At 35.9% G+C, this 15,868-nt stretch overlaps 1 protein-coding gene and 1 pseudogene across 1 annotated transcript; both read left to right on the top strand.

The window, feature by feature from the left end:
• The first annotated feature begins 323 nt into the window (after window positions 1–323).
• Window positions 324–3,166, top strand: LOC116124547 (annotated as a pseudogene).
• A 7,239-nt stretch (window positions 3,167–10,405) lies between these two features.
• Window positions 10,406–13,381, top strand: LOC116124546 (receptor-like protein EIX2). Its single transcript, XM_031410269.1, has one exon. It carries the CDS (start codon window positions 10,406–10,408, stop codon window positions 13,379–13,381), a length of 2,976 nt encoding a protein of 991 aa, XP_031266129.1.
• Window positions 13,382–15,868: the final 2,487 nt, after the last annotated feature.

The raw sequence follows: 15,868 nt of genomic DNA, 5'->3' as shown, positions 1-15,868 counted from the left end.
ACCTTGGTTCTCCCTCATCCACAAAACAACCACTCCAGCTACCGGGGACTTGTTTTCCATCATGATCAATGATCAATGATGGATACTTTTCAAAAGGAAAATGAAAGGACAGCCCAGGATACTGATAGTCTTTTCATTACACCAGATTATCCAAGATAGTGACAAGTCTAAGTATCCTGAATTGTTATTTTCTTCCCGTTCAAAAGAGGTGTGGCTTTGTTACATAAAAAGTTCTAGAAGTGTTTTGAACAGTTGATCCATGTTTCGTGCTTTTGGAAAGCAATTTAACTATCCAATTTCAATGATCAACCTCAAAACCTATCATAAAATCTTCAATAGGTGTGGTTTTTGAGCTTCCTTCCCACTGTCTCGACCATTTACTGCCCACTTTTGGGCCAAAAAAGGGGCCTTTGAAAGGGGCTTATCATGGATGGAGGTTCCCACAAACAGATTGGAGAAAATGGGTGGAAAAAATGGGTGCTTTACAGGAATGTACGTGGGAGAAAGTTGGTATATGAGAAGCGATCTTGAATTCTGTATATAAAAAGAGAAATGATGATTTGGTTCTTGGTCTTGCAGAGAAATGGTGTCCTGAAACTAAAAGTGTCATTTTTTCTTGGGGTGAATCTACAATCACTCTAGAAGATTTGCTGATTGTAGGGTACTCTGTGTTGGGGTCCCCTGTTTTTTGTCCTGTTGAAACAGATGCGTTGAATGAGTTGGAAGAGAAATTGAATCAAGCAAGATCAGAACTCAACAAGAGTACAAGCAAGAAGGCATTACATAGTTCATGAATGAGGAAATTCATGGATAGTCGAAGCAAAATTGAACATGAAGCTTTTCTTGCCTTGTGATTGTCAAGGTTTGTTCTTAGCCCCAATAATTTAATTGTCAAATCTGTATTTCCTATTGTGGTAGCTTTCGCTTGAGGGACTAGAATTGCACTTGCACCTACTGTTCTTGCCAGCATTTACAAAGATTTGAGTTCATTGAAAGAGAAGATTGTTGCTTTAACTAAGTTTGACAATTGGGGGAATGAAGATAATGAATTAGCTGTCACTGTACGTTCACCATTTCAGTTGGTCCAAACTTGGGCTTGGGAAAGGTTTTTACACTTGAGGCCAGAGCTTAATTTGATCAAAATGGGTGGACGAAGATTTGCTTGGTGGCATGAGCAATTTATTGTTGTTGAGAATGTGAGGAAAGTAATAGATTCAGCAAAAGACGATTTCGATTGGCGTCCCTATGTAAAACCTGTTACAAATTGGAACTCTCCCAAGTTTTATAGAGAAAAAGAAATGTTGATTTCAGTTGATCCTAATTTATCTGAAAAACTACCGTCATTTGCTCATTGCCTGAGGGTCTCTAAGCTAGTTGGCTTTGAATGTATAGAGCAATACCCTCTACATCGTGTTGCCATGCAATTTGGAATGGACCAAGATCTTCCACCTTGTGTTGCTCGAATCAATGAGATTCCTTCTATTGCTTGGAACTATTACAGTAAGCCAATTTGTTACGATTTGTATATTCCATGCCAGCTAAATGAGGGAGATGTAACAAGCCAATACTCAGAGTGGTGGAATCAATCGATCTCATGTCTGCAGGGTGCTAGTGAGTGTAGCTTCACTGGTACTAAAAAAATCATGGAGATGGCAAAGGAAAGAAGGAAGCTGATACTTGATCAAGGTTTAAGACAAAGCCAAAGATATTGGGAGGAACAAATGCAAAGAACTCTATCAAAAGGTTTAAAATGACACCAAGGAGGTTTGATGGAATGAATAAAATTGATGGTACCTCTACTCATTCTAGTTCCATGCTGAAGAGTTTGAAGGAAGGGAGTGATTCATTGGTTCCTCCCGGTTTTCCTTCCAAAATCTATTGTGGCTGAAACAAAAGATTCAGCAGAAGAATGTGATATGACTATTGCAGATTTTATGAAATCTAGTATAAAGCATGATGATGGGAATAATAGACAGGTCCCAGATGTTAAACATACTTCAAGTCAATCTCAAAATTTTTTTCTTTAGCCATAGGTGATGAGGCTGTTAACACAATTGATCCGCAGACAAAATTGGCAGAAAACATGATGCAGGATGAACTTGAGGTTGTGGAAGTTCTACCAGAGGCACTTACTGAACTTGCAACTGATAGTCAAGCAAGTGATCAAGATCATGATACGGTGAGGATGCAGGATGGTGAAAGAGATGGCTGTAAAAATGCAATGGAGATACTGGAATTGCAATTTGAAGAACGGGTTGGTAAGTTTGTGTTAGGACCTGACCTGCAATTTGGACAATACTACCAACAACAATCCACACTCACACGCCAAAATCACAGTTTAATGAGAAGAATCTGTTATATTAATCACCATAGAACTATACAGCCCTATCTATAAAGCTAACAATCCTTCACTAGCAAAACTCAGCAACAAACAACAAATAACTCAGAAAAACAGTGTAAGTACACCAGAAAATGATAAGCAGAGACTGACTTCGAGGGTCAGCCACCTCCCCAAACACTGACTTCGAGGGTCAGTAGCCTCCCTTCCAATTGACTCTCAAATTCCAGTTATCCTCCCATTTTCTCTCCTCCTCTTTTTATTCTGTCCTGTCACCTGTCTGTTCTAACTGAATTCTACCCCATCCCCTCATATCCTGCCACCTGTCCCACAAATATTCCCTAAATATTCCCCCATAACAAATCCCAACTTCCTAATATTCCCCTACTTTCTACCACCACCCTTCCTGCGGTACACCAGCTTTGTTGGATGCTCATCAGTTTGAGAGGACCTTGGCACAGTTGAAAGCTGCAAGATTTGCTCCTAAATGACCTGTTTTTATCCATTGACATCAGAATGAATTCGAACATTAACATGATATGTTATAGTCAAGCATTTAGCTACATCTATCAGGTTCACTGTGTATCACTTTTGTTATCGATTCACGGGGATCTCAGTGTAAACAACATTGTACTTGAGCCCTTTGTATCACAGAAATCTGATAAGCTTCTCCTTTTTATTATTCTGACATTCCAATCATGGTAAAGTAAAGATGGTTTAATTTCTGAATGCGAGAAACAGATGTTATGTTATGTTTGTAGTTACATATAGTGAAGCTTGTCTTTCCTTATTCCATGTAGCACTGATGTTCACAATTGTCAGTGGATATACTATACGGATAAAAGTTCTTGACGCTTGTGCATGCCTTCTCTTCTTCGTTGAAATCTTGATGCAGGTCTATCATAATTTTACTCTTAAATCCACTGTTAGGTCAATGGATGAGCTGGGGTAATTATATGCTACAGGGATCATTGGGTTCTAATGATAGCAATAAAAGAGATTTATATATAGTAGCCTACTGACAACAACCATGATGCTCATTTTGATTCACAGACTGTTATTTATTACTAAAGTTGTTGAAAATTGCAACATATATTATAATGTATGTGGTCTGGCATTGTTTGTGACAACTTGACAGGCCATGTCCTAGAGCTCAGCCTTACACCTCCTCGTTTGAAAGATGATACATTTGATCCTTACAATGAAGCTGATTGGAGGATAGAGTTGGGTGGTAAGATAAATCCTTCTTTACTTGATTTAAAGCATATGCGCTCCTTGGACTTGAGCGATAATGATTTTCATGGAATTCAGGCTCCTTTATTTCTTAGTTATATGCAGAATTTAAGATACCTTAATCTCTCTTGTGGGGGGGGGGAGGGGGTTTGGTAAATCCACACCAACTTGGAAACTTCTCTGATTTCCAATATCTTGACCTCGGTGGCATATTCTTAGAAGCTATCTTGTGTTTCTTTGCTGAAATTATTTAGTAATATTATACTAACATAAGTTAGCAGTCTAGGTTTAGAAAAAATCATAAATAGCAGTCTACTGATAACAGTCTCATTCTCATTTCCCTTCTATGTAGTTTCTATTTGCAGGTGTTTGCTAATCAGAAGTTACCATGAGTGATCAAGTTTCTTTTGTTTGAGTTGCTAGCCATAGCAACCATCAAAATTAGCTCTGCAATGGAAGCTCTTATGTAGGTTGCATCGAAAGCGAGAGACGAGCACTTTTAAGGTTGAAGTAAGTCTACTGGCTATGTCCTTGAGCTCCACCTTGGAAACCCTTTGGCAATCACAAACCATCATATGCTGACTTTTGAATCTTATAAATTCCTCCTTGCTTGATTTTAAACATTTGATCTACTTAAGTGGTAACAATTTTGAACGAAGTCAAATTCCCTGATTTCTTGGTTCTATGAAAAATCTGTGATACTTGAATCTCTCCAATGCTGGATTTGGAGGAATGATTCCACACCATCTTGGAAATCTCTCTAATCTGCAATATCTTGACCTCAGTCAAAATGTCTGGTATATGCTGAGAGTATTTGTTGGTTATCTTGTCTTTCTTTGCTGAAGCACCTTGATCTGAGTGACGTGGACCTTAGGAAAGTCTCTGACTGGCTGTTGGTGATGAACACACTTCCTTCATAACATTCTCACTTTCCTCAGCTGTCCCTTGCTAATTTTTCATCCCTTACTACTGTTGGGCTAAGTGAATTATTTTCGAGGTCCAATTCCAGATGGACTTCAAAATTTGACATCTCTGCGGCTTTTTGATTAATCATTCAATCGGTTTGGTTCTACAATACCAAAGTGGTTGTATAAATTTAGTCATCTCGACAACCTTTCTCTTAAGGTCAGTAATTTCCTTGGTACAGTTTCCAGTGTTCTAGGGAACTTAGTTTCTCGCAAAACACTTGATCTGTCAAATAATAATTTTGAAGGGAGAATTCCAAAATCTTTGGGAAGATTTTCTAAATTGAGATCATTTTCTATCTCAAGTATCAAACTGAACTAAGAGATTTCCCAAGTCCTGGATATTTTCTCAGAATGTGTTTCACACAGATTAGAGTTTCTGGATTTGAGTGAGAACCAACTTTTTGGTCAGTCAACAGATCAACTTGGACAATTTAAGAATTTCATGTTATAACTCTGTTTTTGGTCCTATCCTATCTTTTCCTATCTTTGGGGAAACTTCCATTGTTGCAATCTTTAGATCTGTCATATAACGAATTGAATGCAAATTTTCTGTCCATTTTGCAGATCTCAAAAGATTGTCTGTCTTTTATGTATTTGGAAATCCTGTTAGATTGAGAGCCGGTCCTCAGGGGATCCCTCCTTTTAAACTCCAACTATTAGGACTAAGATCTTGTCATGTAGGACCTCAATTCCCATTATGGCTCCATTCCCAGAAGGATTTAGTTTATATGGATATATCAGACTTAGGAATTTCAGATACTCTTTCAATTTATTTATTTGAATTTCCTTTCCAATATATCTATATAATCTATATTAGAACAAACTCTAAGGGAAAATTCCGAATTTAACTGAGTTGACTCAACTTAATTTACTAGATTTGAGCTCAAACAATTTGTCAGCTTCATTGCCTCTTATACCTTCCATCTGTATGCACCCAATCTTTCCAGTAATGCTTTGTCAGGATCAATCTCCCATTTCTTGTGTTATGGAATGAATGAGTAAAAGAACCTGATTGAAAAGTTAGTTCTTAGAAATAACTTTTTAGCTGGAAAATTACCAGATTGCTGGATGAATTGGAAACACTTGACAAGCTTGAATTTAGATAACAATAAATTTTCTGGTAACCTTCCAACCTCCACTGGAACTTTATGTTCCCTTATATCACTACACTAGATTTCTTTGCTTGATTTGAAGCATTTGCGTTCCTTGGACTTAGAGTGATAATAATTTTGAAGGAATACAAATTCCTAGATTTCTTGATTCTGTCAGGATTTAAGATACCTCAATCTCTCCCAAAATCACTTTCAGGGTATGATTCCTCACCAACTTGGAAATCTATCTAATTTGCAATATCTTTGCATCGGTAGTTTCTGGGCAGCGAAGTCATTCGTTGAAAGTTTTTGGTGGTTATCTAGTCTTTCTTTGTTGGAACACCTTGATTTGAGTGTGGATCTCAGCAAATCCTTTGATTGGTTGCAGGTGATACACAGACTCCCTAACTTAGTAGTGTTGAAATTGTCGGGTTGTCAACTGCATCACTTTCCTCTACTGCCCAATGTAAATTTTTCATCTCTTGACACCCTTGATCTGAGTTATAACAATTTTGAAGGTTCAAGTCCTGTTGAACATCAAAACTTGGCTTCCCTTAAACATCTTGATTTATCTGTGAATTATTTCAATTCTTCAGTACCCAATTGGTTTTACAAGCTTAGTCATCTTGAACAACTTTTTATTTCAGATAATAGCTTGCAAGGATCGATGGGTGCCCTAGGAAACCTGACTTCCACCAAAGTGCTTCATCTATCATTTAATGTTGATTTTGAAGGTGGAATCCCAACATCACTTGGAAGACTTTGCAACTTAAGATCACTGTCTTATCTCATGAGTCACATTGAATCAAGAGATATCTCAAGTCTTGGATATTTTCTCTTAATGTGTTGCAGATGTAGTAGAGTAATTGGATTTGAGTTACAGTCAACTTTTTGGTCCATTGAGCAATCAACTTGGACAGTTAAAAATTTAGAAAACCTTTTCCTACATTACAACTCACTTTCCGGTCCTATTCCATCGTCTTTAGTAGAAGTTTCTTCCTTACAGATTCTATTTCTTCATAATAATAAACTGAATGGAACTCTTTCTGAAGCCATTTTAACAACCTCACAAGACTGTCAAGATTTGATGCATCTGGAAATTCACTAATGTTGAAAGTTAGTGCTCACTGAGTTCCTCCATTTGAACTTCAATGGTTAGCACTACGCTATTGTTCTTTAGGGCCTCAATTTCCATTATGGCTTTGTTCACAAAGGCCTTTGTTTTATCTTGATATATCAAATTCAGGAATTATAGATGTTCTTCCAACGTATTTATTTAAATTTCCTCTTTTATATGTAAATCTTTCTCACAACCAAATCTATGGAGAGATTCCAATTTAACAGAGTCTACTTAACTTGAAGGGCTTCAATTGAATTCGAATAATTTGTCAGGTCCTTTGCCACTTATACCTTCCAATATGTATATACTTGATCTCTCAAACAATGCTTTTTAAGGATTGATTTTTCATTTCTTGTGTTATGAAATGAATGAAACAGAGAGTTTGATGGAAATTCTCATCCTAAATAAAAACCTTTTATCAGGAGAATTACCTGATTGTTGGATGAATTGGCAAAACTTGGAAGTTTTGAATTTAGCTAACAAAAAATTTATTGGAACCATTCCAACCTCTATTGGGCTTCGGTCGATGAACCTTCTCAAAAATAACCTTTCAGGGACAATACCCATTTCAGTTCAAAATTGTACTGATATAATATCACTTGATCTTGGTCACAGTGAGTTTCTTGGAAATGTCCCGATTTGGATAGGAGAAAGATTTTCAACGATGAAGATTCTGAACCTTTGATCAAATAAGTTTTATGGCCTTTTGCCAGCAGAACTTTGCCATCTCCTTTTGCTACAAGTTTTAGACCTTGCCAATAACAATTTGTCTGGAACGATGCTGATATGTATCAAAAACTTCAGTTCCATGATGACAATGAGCTCTAATGACCATGAAATGGATATAGACTACGGATCTAGTGCTGATTTTTATACAGGTTACATGGAGGATTCATTTCTTGTGAAGAAAGGTCAACTTGTTGTATATAACACAATTCTGAAGTTGGTGAGGGTCATAGACCTTTCTAAAAATATTTTCTCAGGAGAGAAAGGTGGTACTGAAGATGAAGTGGACTGGTTCTATGTAAGCATGGCACTTGGATTTGTGGTGGGATTCTGGTGTGTAGTAGGTCCTCCACTCGTCAACAAGAGATGGAGCTACCTGTATTATCAGTTTCTGAATCACCGCCAGAACAAACTTGGCAGTACTCTTGTAAGGAAACGTTACTAAACCTTTCTTTTTCTTTCTTTTTTATTAACGGTATTTTAATGTTTGCATCTTATTTTGAATATACTGAAAAGGGTGTGGGAGACTGATAGAAATTATAAAAGAGTACAAAGCTTCTGCTAATTAAATTTTTTGTTATTTCTTCTTATTGGATTTTGAGACGTATTGTTCATCACGTGCAATCCGTTTCTCATCGTAGACATAGTAATTTCTAATCCTGATGATTTTAACTGTCATGTAAATGTATTTGATCCAAAACACATTCACTTAATTGAGGAATAAAAAATCGTAAACTAATTAGGTTGTCAATGTAAAAATCAGATGATGCTGAATCAAAGTAAGCTGCCATGGAAGGACACTAGTATCAGCTTCAGAAAACTGTTCCAGTAAGGCCAAAAACCTTTATTATATTGAATCAATTGGTTCTCACAAGTGGAACCATAATTGCTTGGTAGATACCGATTCTTTTGGAGCAACATATATCTGAAATTATAAAGAAAACCTTGAGAAAATGCGTTTGCCCAACCACATATATACAATCCACCAACTTAAAGATGTGAGACAAATACAACTTTTAATAATTTAAAAGGAAATAAATATAAGATCATGGAATAATTTAACCAATCAATATGTACAACTCCTTATATTTTAATTAACAAATTCATATGACGATTAAGATGAGTTTGGATTTTCATTATGTTCACAAAAGTAAAACAAAGACAAAGATACCGGAAAAGAAATCTAAAGGGACCGCTAATATGCAAGAGTTAGTTGGCCTTCACTAATTGATTTATCATAATTAAGTCATAAGTGGCGCTCTTACAACCTGTGAGTTGTGATCCACCGAAATGTTGTTACCAATTTTCTACGCATTTCCATGATATAAGTATGAGATGTTGAAAAAGAAGGACAAGGTTAGAAAAATAAGAGATAAAAATATTGTCCTCATTACTTGGTGTCCATGCCGTACATAACAGGTTATAATTATAAACAGTGAGATGTAAAGCAAGTCAGAGAATGAAGAAATTTTCACCTTGGGTTCTGGTCCACCTTAAGACTTTGTGAAAAGTTAAGACACGTAAAATCACAATCCAAATTTTCTCTTTAGTTCCTAACTTGAATAGGAATTGAAACAGGGATCCGAAACAGAATGAATAAAACTTAGAATCAGGACACTATTTCTCTACAAAAGCAAAAATTACACAACTTTAAATAATTATGAATGGCAAGTTATAGAAAGTTTATACTAGGGATGACTTGTCATTCATTAAATTTTTAATAGAAGATATATCGTCCACTGTTACAAATAAATAGATGATGAACGTCATCTATATTCTTTTTTTTTAAGGGGTCTCAAGGGACATTAATAAGCTATTTTTGTTTTGGTAACTCGCAAATAGAATGTTGAAGCATTGTTTGACAGTGTTGAATCATTCGGACTCATCTTATAACAACTTGAGTGGGGAATTCCTTTAAGCACTCAACTTCAAAGCTTTGATGCATCCTACTATATTGGCAACAAACTTTTGGACCTCCACTTCCTAATTGTACTGACGATACTATTTCAGTACCTGTACCTAACCACAAAAATGGAGAGGAAACTGACGATTATGGAGATGAAGTGGATTGGTTCTATGTAAGCATAGAGCTTGGATTTGTGGTTGGCTTATGGAGTTTTATAGGTCCTTTATTAATCATCAGAAGATGGAGGTTTATATATTGTAATTTCTTGGACTCCCTCGGTTACATGTTTTACAGCGTTGTAAGAAAGTGTAAGTAAAAATTTTGTGAAGCTATGTTAGTTTTTGTACTTCAATTATGAAATGAAGAGTTATAATAAATGTGGGAACTCTGTTCGTGTGTGTGTGCGATTGAATGTGTAATTTGAAGTATAATTTTGCAAACATGTAAAAGAATGGATCAACAAAATGTTGTCGTCTTCAAATAGAAGATATACTGTTAGTCTTGTGACTTGAGGTTATTATGTGTCTCTCTAGTTAGGAATTAACACCCTTGATTTCCGCCATTGATCAACCTTTGCATGATTTTGGTTAACACCCGTGATTTCAGCCATTGATCAAGCTTTTGTTGATTTGGGCTAACAGTGTTATAAGAAGACGTAATAGAGAGGTTAAATAAGCAAATACTGCCAGCATTTCTCCATCATTCTTTCACTTCAATGATATATTAAACTTGAAGGAGGGGTTAGAAAAATCAATTAAACTTCAATAGTTTCCTATTGTAACCTTTACTGACTAATTAAATGTCTTTTAAATCACGGTAAGACTTTCTTAAAACTTACATGGGAAATACTGTGAGGTCCTACTTTTCAAACTTCTGTTCCATATGAGTTGGATAAGCTGAGCAATTAAATTGGTCATTCAAGAGAGGTTCCATGGATAATGGATGCTATAAATAGCATGTTATTGGTTACGATTTATGCACACACATTTCTGTTCTTCTAATAATTTGCCTATGAAACCAACCATGAGTATTGTTGTTGCTTTTCTTTTCCTCGAGTTACTCGCCATAGCAACCATCAACATTAGCTTCTGCGATGGAAGCTCTGACCAGCTGGGCTGCATCGAAAGTGAGAGACAAGCACTCTTAAGGTTCAAGCAAGACCTCATTGATCCTTCTAATCGACTTGCCTTTTGGAGAGATGGAGATTGTTGTACATGGGCTGGTGTTGTCTGTGACAGCTTGACAGGCCATGTTCATGAGCTCAATCTTCGAAATCCTTACGATGACTATTCATCTTATGCTTTTACACAGTCAATGTTGGTCGGTAAGTTAAATCCCTCTTTGCTTAATTTGAAGCATTTGAACTACTTGGATTTGAGTGGTAACTATTTTGAAGCAACTCAGTTTCCAAAATTTGTTGGTTCTATGAGGAATTTGAAATACCTTAACCTCAGTCTATGCGGCTTTGTGGGAATGATTCCTCACCAACTTGGAAATCTCTCTCATTTGCAATATCTTGACCTTCGTCCTTACAATCGGAGCAGCTTATATGTCGAGAATTCTGTGTGGTTATCCAATCTTTCTTTGCTGAAACACCTTGACTTGAGTTGGGTGGACCTCAGCAAAGCCTGTGACTTGCTGCCAATGGTAAACACACTTTTATCTTTAGAAGTGTTACAATTGTCATATTGTCAACTTCACCATTTTCCTCCACTACATATTGTAAATTTTTCTTCTCTCACCACGCTTGATCTTTCCAACAACCTATTTGATAATTCTTTGATTCCTAGTTGGGTTTTTAGTCTTAGTTATTTAGTACATTTGGATCTACATTATAACAATATTCAAGGTCCGATTCCTGATGAACTTCAAAACCTTACGTCTCTGAGATATCTTGTGTTGTCTTACAACCGTTTGAATTCTTCAATACCCAATTGGCTTTACAAATTTAGTCATCTTGAGTACCTTTGTCTGTACAACAATAATTTGCAAGGTATGATATCTGAAGATATAGGAAACATGACTTCCATCAATTGGCTTGATCTCTCACTCAATAAACTTGAAGGGAAAATTCCAAGATCATTGGGAGGACTATGCAAGTTGAGGTCTATTCTTCTATCACATATTAAATTAAGTCAAGATATATCAGAAGTTTTTGATATTTTTTCAGGATGTGTTTCAGATAGAATAGAGCATGTTTATTTGCTGAGTAGTCATCTTTCTGGTTGTTTGCCTAATCAACTTGGGCAATTTAAAAACATAGCCAATCTTTATCTAAGTGACAACATGATTTCAGGTCCTATTCCAGTGTCTTTAGGTGAACTCTCATCCTTGAGAACTTTAGATCTTTCGTTTAACAAATTGAATGGAACTCTTTCTGAAATTCACTTTGCAAATCTTACAAGACTTTCGTTTTTTTATGTATGTGGAAACTCTCTAATGTTGAATGTAAGTCTGAATTGGGTTCCTCCTTTTCAACTTCAAGAGTTAGGATTGAGATCTTGTCATGTAGGTTTTCAAATTCCATTGTGGTTTTATTCCCAGAAGAGTCTAATTTATCTGGATATTTCCAATTCTGGAATTATATCCACAATTCCTAATAGGTTTTGGAAATTATTTCCCAGCCTTGTTTCTTTTAATCTCTCTCACAACCAAATCTATGGAGAGGTTCCAAATTTAACTGAAGCTATTCATCTTGAGTTATTTGACTTGAGCTCGAATAACTTGTCCGGACCATTGCCTCTTATATCCATCTATATGAATGCACTTGATCTTTCTGACAATGCTTTTTCAGGATCCATTTTCCATTTTGTGTGTTATAGGATGAATGAGACAAAGGGAATGAAAATACTTAACCTTAGGAACAATTTGTTATTTGGAGAATTACCTGATTGTTGGATGAATTGGAAATACTTGTTGGTCTTGAATTTAGGTCGCAATAGTTTTCATGGTAACCTTCCAAACTCAATGGGAACGTTAAGTTCCCTTCAATCGCTGCACCTTCGCAGAAATAGTCTCTCTGGGGAAATTCCTGCATCATTGAAAAACTGCACAGAGTTGATTGCCCTTGATATTGGTGAAAATAAGTTTTTCGGAAATGTTTTGATGGGGATTGGAGAAAGATTTACCAAAATGATGATTCTCAACCTCCGTTCAAATAAGTTTCATGGTTTCTTACCAACAGAGCTTTGCCTTCTAACTTCTATACAAATCTTAGATTTGGCTGATAACAATTTCTTTGGAAGTATACCAAGATGTATCAATAACTTCACAGCCATGGTCACAATGAGCTATTCTGGAGGCAACTGCATTCAATATTTATCTAGTTCTCCTTATCCAGGATCCTATCGTGGTTTTGCAATAAATTATCATGAAGATGCATTGCTTGTGATGAAAGGGAAAGCAGTTCAATATGACACAACTCTTAATTTGGTAAGAATCATAGACCTTTCCCAAAACAATTTCTCCGGGGAGATTCCAATGGAAGTGACAAATCTTGTTGCGTTGCAATCATTGAACTTGTCATATAATTATCTTAGTGGAAGAATTCTTGAAAATATTGGTGCTATGAAATCAGTGGAGAGCATTGATTTCTCCAAAAATCAACTTTCTGGTGAAATCCCATCAAGTATTTCAAAGTTAACATCTTTGAGTCACTTGAATTTATCCAACAATAATTTGTTTGGAAATATTCCTTCAAGTACTCAAATACTAGGCTTTGATGCATCTTGTTTTACTGGCAATGAACTTTGTGGTGCTCCACTTCCTAATAATTATGTAGTGATTGTTCCAACACCTGATGATCAAAATAGTGGAGACAACGACGGTAATGAAGATGAAGTTGATTGGTTCTATGTAAGCATGGCACCTGGATTTGCAGTGGGATTTTGGTGTGTAATAGGACCCCTAGTCGTCAACAGGAGATGGAGGTACATGTATTGTCAGTTCTTGAATCGCCTTCAAGAGAAACTCGGTAATCTTGTAAGGATGTGTTACTAGAATTTTCTTCTTTTGTTTTTGGTCTTATAATGTTTGGAGTTTTTCTGGAATGTTGTAAAAAGGGATGATATCAATGTTGAAATCATATTTGCCTGTCCTTACATACTACAAGTATTAATGCATTCCTTTCTATCTGAGTTGGACATAAAAACCTTGAATTTATGAATGAATGAAAAAACTACAAAAAAATAAGGTAAAATCTACTAACAAAGAAATAGAAAACATGAAAATTAAAAAGAAACAACGAAACAATATTTGCAGTGAACAGAACAAGAGAAAAGTTTCATACTTGCAAAACAAATATAGCTAAACAATTCAATTATGAGAAAACTTGAATGAAAATTTATTAATAAATGATCTCAATATAAGTGCTGATTACCAGATCTTTGAGGATATGATTTACCCTCAATCCATTTAATTATTTAGTTTAACTTGAAACAATACTCCAGTAGTGGAAGACTAAAAGAAATTAATACTTTTTTGACCAGTCTTCTCTGTTAGCGGGAAACTTACAGAAACTAAAACATAATTGACTTTTGTAACCTTTATCACCATCCTCTGCCAGCCGTTGCAATTTTTTCGTCTCTTGCCGCTCCCGATCTAAGTGATAATGCTTTTGAAGGTCCAATCCCTAATGAACTTCAAACCTTAACTTAGACAGCTTTATTTATCAAAACTTGAATTCTCCATAAATCAACTTTACGGTGAAATCCCACAAAGCATTTCGAGGTTGACATATTTGGATCACTTGAACTTATCAAATAATAACTTAGTTGGAAGCATTCCTTGGAGCACTCAATTACAAGAATTTGGTGCATCCAGTTTCACTGGAAATAAACTTTGTGGACCTCCACTTCCGACGAACTGTACTGCAACTGTTCCATGCCGATCCTAAGAATGCAGAAGGAGATGTCAGGAAGTATGAAGTTCAGTGGTTCTATCTAAGCATGCCTCTTGGGTTTGTTGTGGGTTTTGGTGTGTTATCATCATGGTAACGTTACCATTGTGCTGCACCATCACTGTATCATTACTGGTACTTCACGGTAACATTACAATTATGCTGAATCATCCCTGTAAAGTAACGCTAGTAAGGTTACCGTGGCAATGTACCATCACGGTAATATTACCAGAACCTGAGGCACCATTTACATTACCGTTATGCTGCACCATCACTGTAATGTTACTGGTACTTCACAGTAATGTTACTGTTGCAGTGTATCATCGCAGTAACATTACCAGAACCTAAGGCACCAGTAACTTTACCATTATGCTGCACCATCATCTTATGGTTACTGTACCACAAAGCACCTATAACGTTGCTATTGCAATGTACCATCATGGTAACATTACCAGTGCCTGAATTACTGTTGCAATGAACATCACCATGATAGTACTGTAAGCTGAGGCACGGTAGCCATGTTGTAGCATCACAGTAACCTTACCGGAAGATGAGGTACCAATAGCAAGTTCAGTTACATTACCAATGGACAATGATTTTCGGTGCTGTAACAAAAATTGAAAGGGAAAAACAGGAGTAAAAGAAGAGAATCAATGACACCAATAGACATCACAAATTAGAAAGATGAAATGAAAAGAGAAGAAGAGAAACGAAATGGTTCGGTTTAGAATCAGGGTAAATTGTGACCCCTTTGGTCCCTCACTACTACAGCATCCAACGTCAAGTTTTGAGGCTAAAAGTTAATATATTTTAATAGACAATGACTTTCAACCGATCCAAATGATAAAGGGTAAAATCACAATCTAAAGTCTTTGAACTCTGTTTTGAACAGAGCTTGAAACAAAAAAGAGTAATTTCCTAAGAGATCACATTCCCATATTCTCCTCTTTAAAGCTTTCAACAAATTAAATTATCAATTTGCTACTTCTCCATATTGGTTTCTTAGGTACTTGTGGAGCTACATTATTTCCCACTTTTTCCATTACATGATCATTGTGCATATTATTATTTCTTTTCCTGAACAAGTTATTTGCTCTGGACTTTCTTTAAAATTCCCCGTCGTTCAAAAAACGTTCACCTTTTAATAAGAGATACGACAAGAAAGTAATAAACTAGCTTAAAAGGGGATATTAACTAACCAAATCTTGCATATTAAGCTAGTTGATTACTTTCTTGTCATAATTGATAGTTACATATATGAGATATTGAAACGGAAGGAGGAAGTTAGAAAAACGAGAGCTATAAATATTGTCCTCATTACTTGGTGTCCACCTTAAGACTTTGTGAAAAGTTACGACATGAGTAAAATCACAATCTAAATTCTCTGATCTCTGTTCTCTGTTTTGAATAGAGCTTGAAACAGGGGATCCCAAAACAGAGTCACTTCCTAAGATATCACATTTTCATATGTGCTTGTTAATTAGAAAAATCAGAGCAAGGTATTATATTTAATTAACTTGGATTCCACTATTAGAAGTGAGAAATCTTGTGGAATTGGAGTCATTGAATTTCTCACACAATATTTTTAC

Source organism: Pistacia vera, unplaced genomic scaffold (assembly GCF_008641045.1).
Source record: "Pistacia vera cultivar Batoury unplaced genomic scaffold, PisVer_v2 Contig153, whole genome shotgun sequence".
NCBI classification, from domain to species: Eukaryota; Viridiplantae; Streptophyta; class Magnoliopsida; order Sapindales; family Anacardiaceae; genus Pistacia; species Pistacia vera.
Note: the sequence above shows the minus strand (reverse complement) of the source record. Positions and strands in the feature narration are given on the sequence as shown.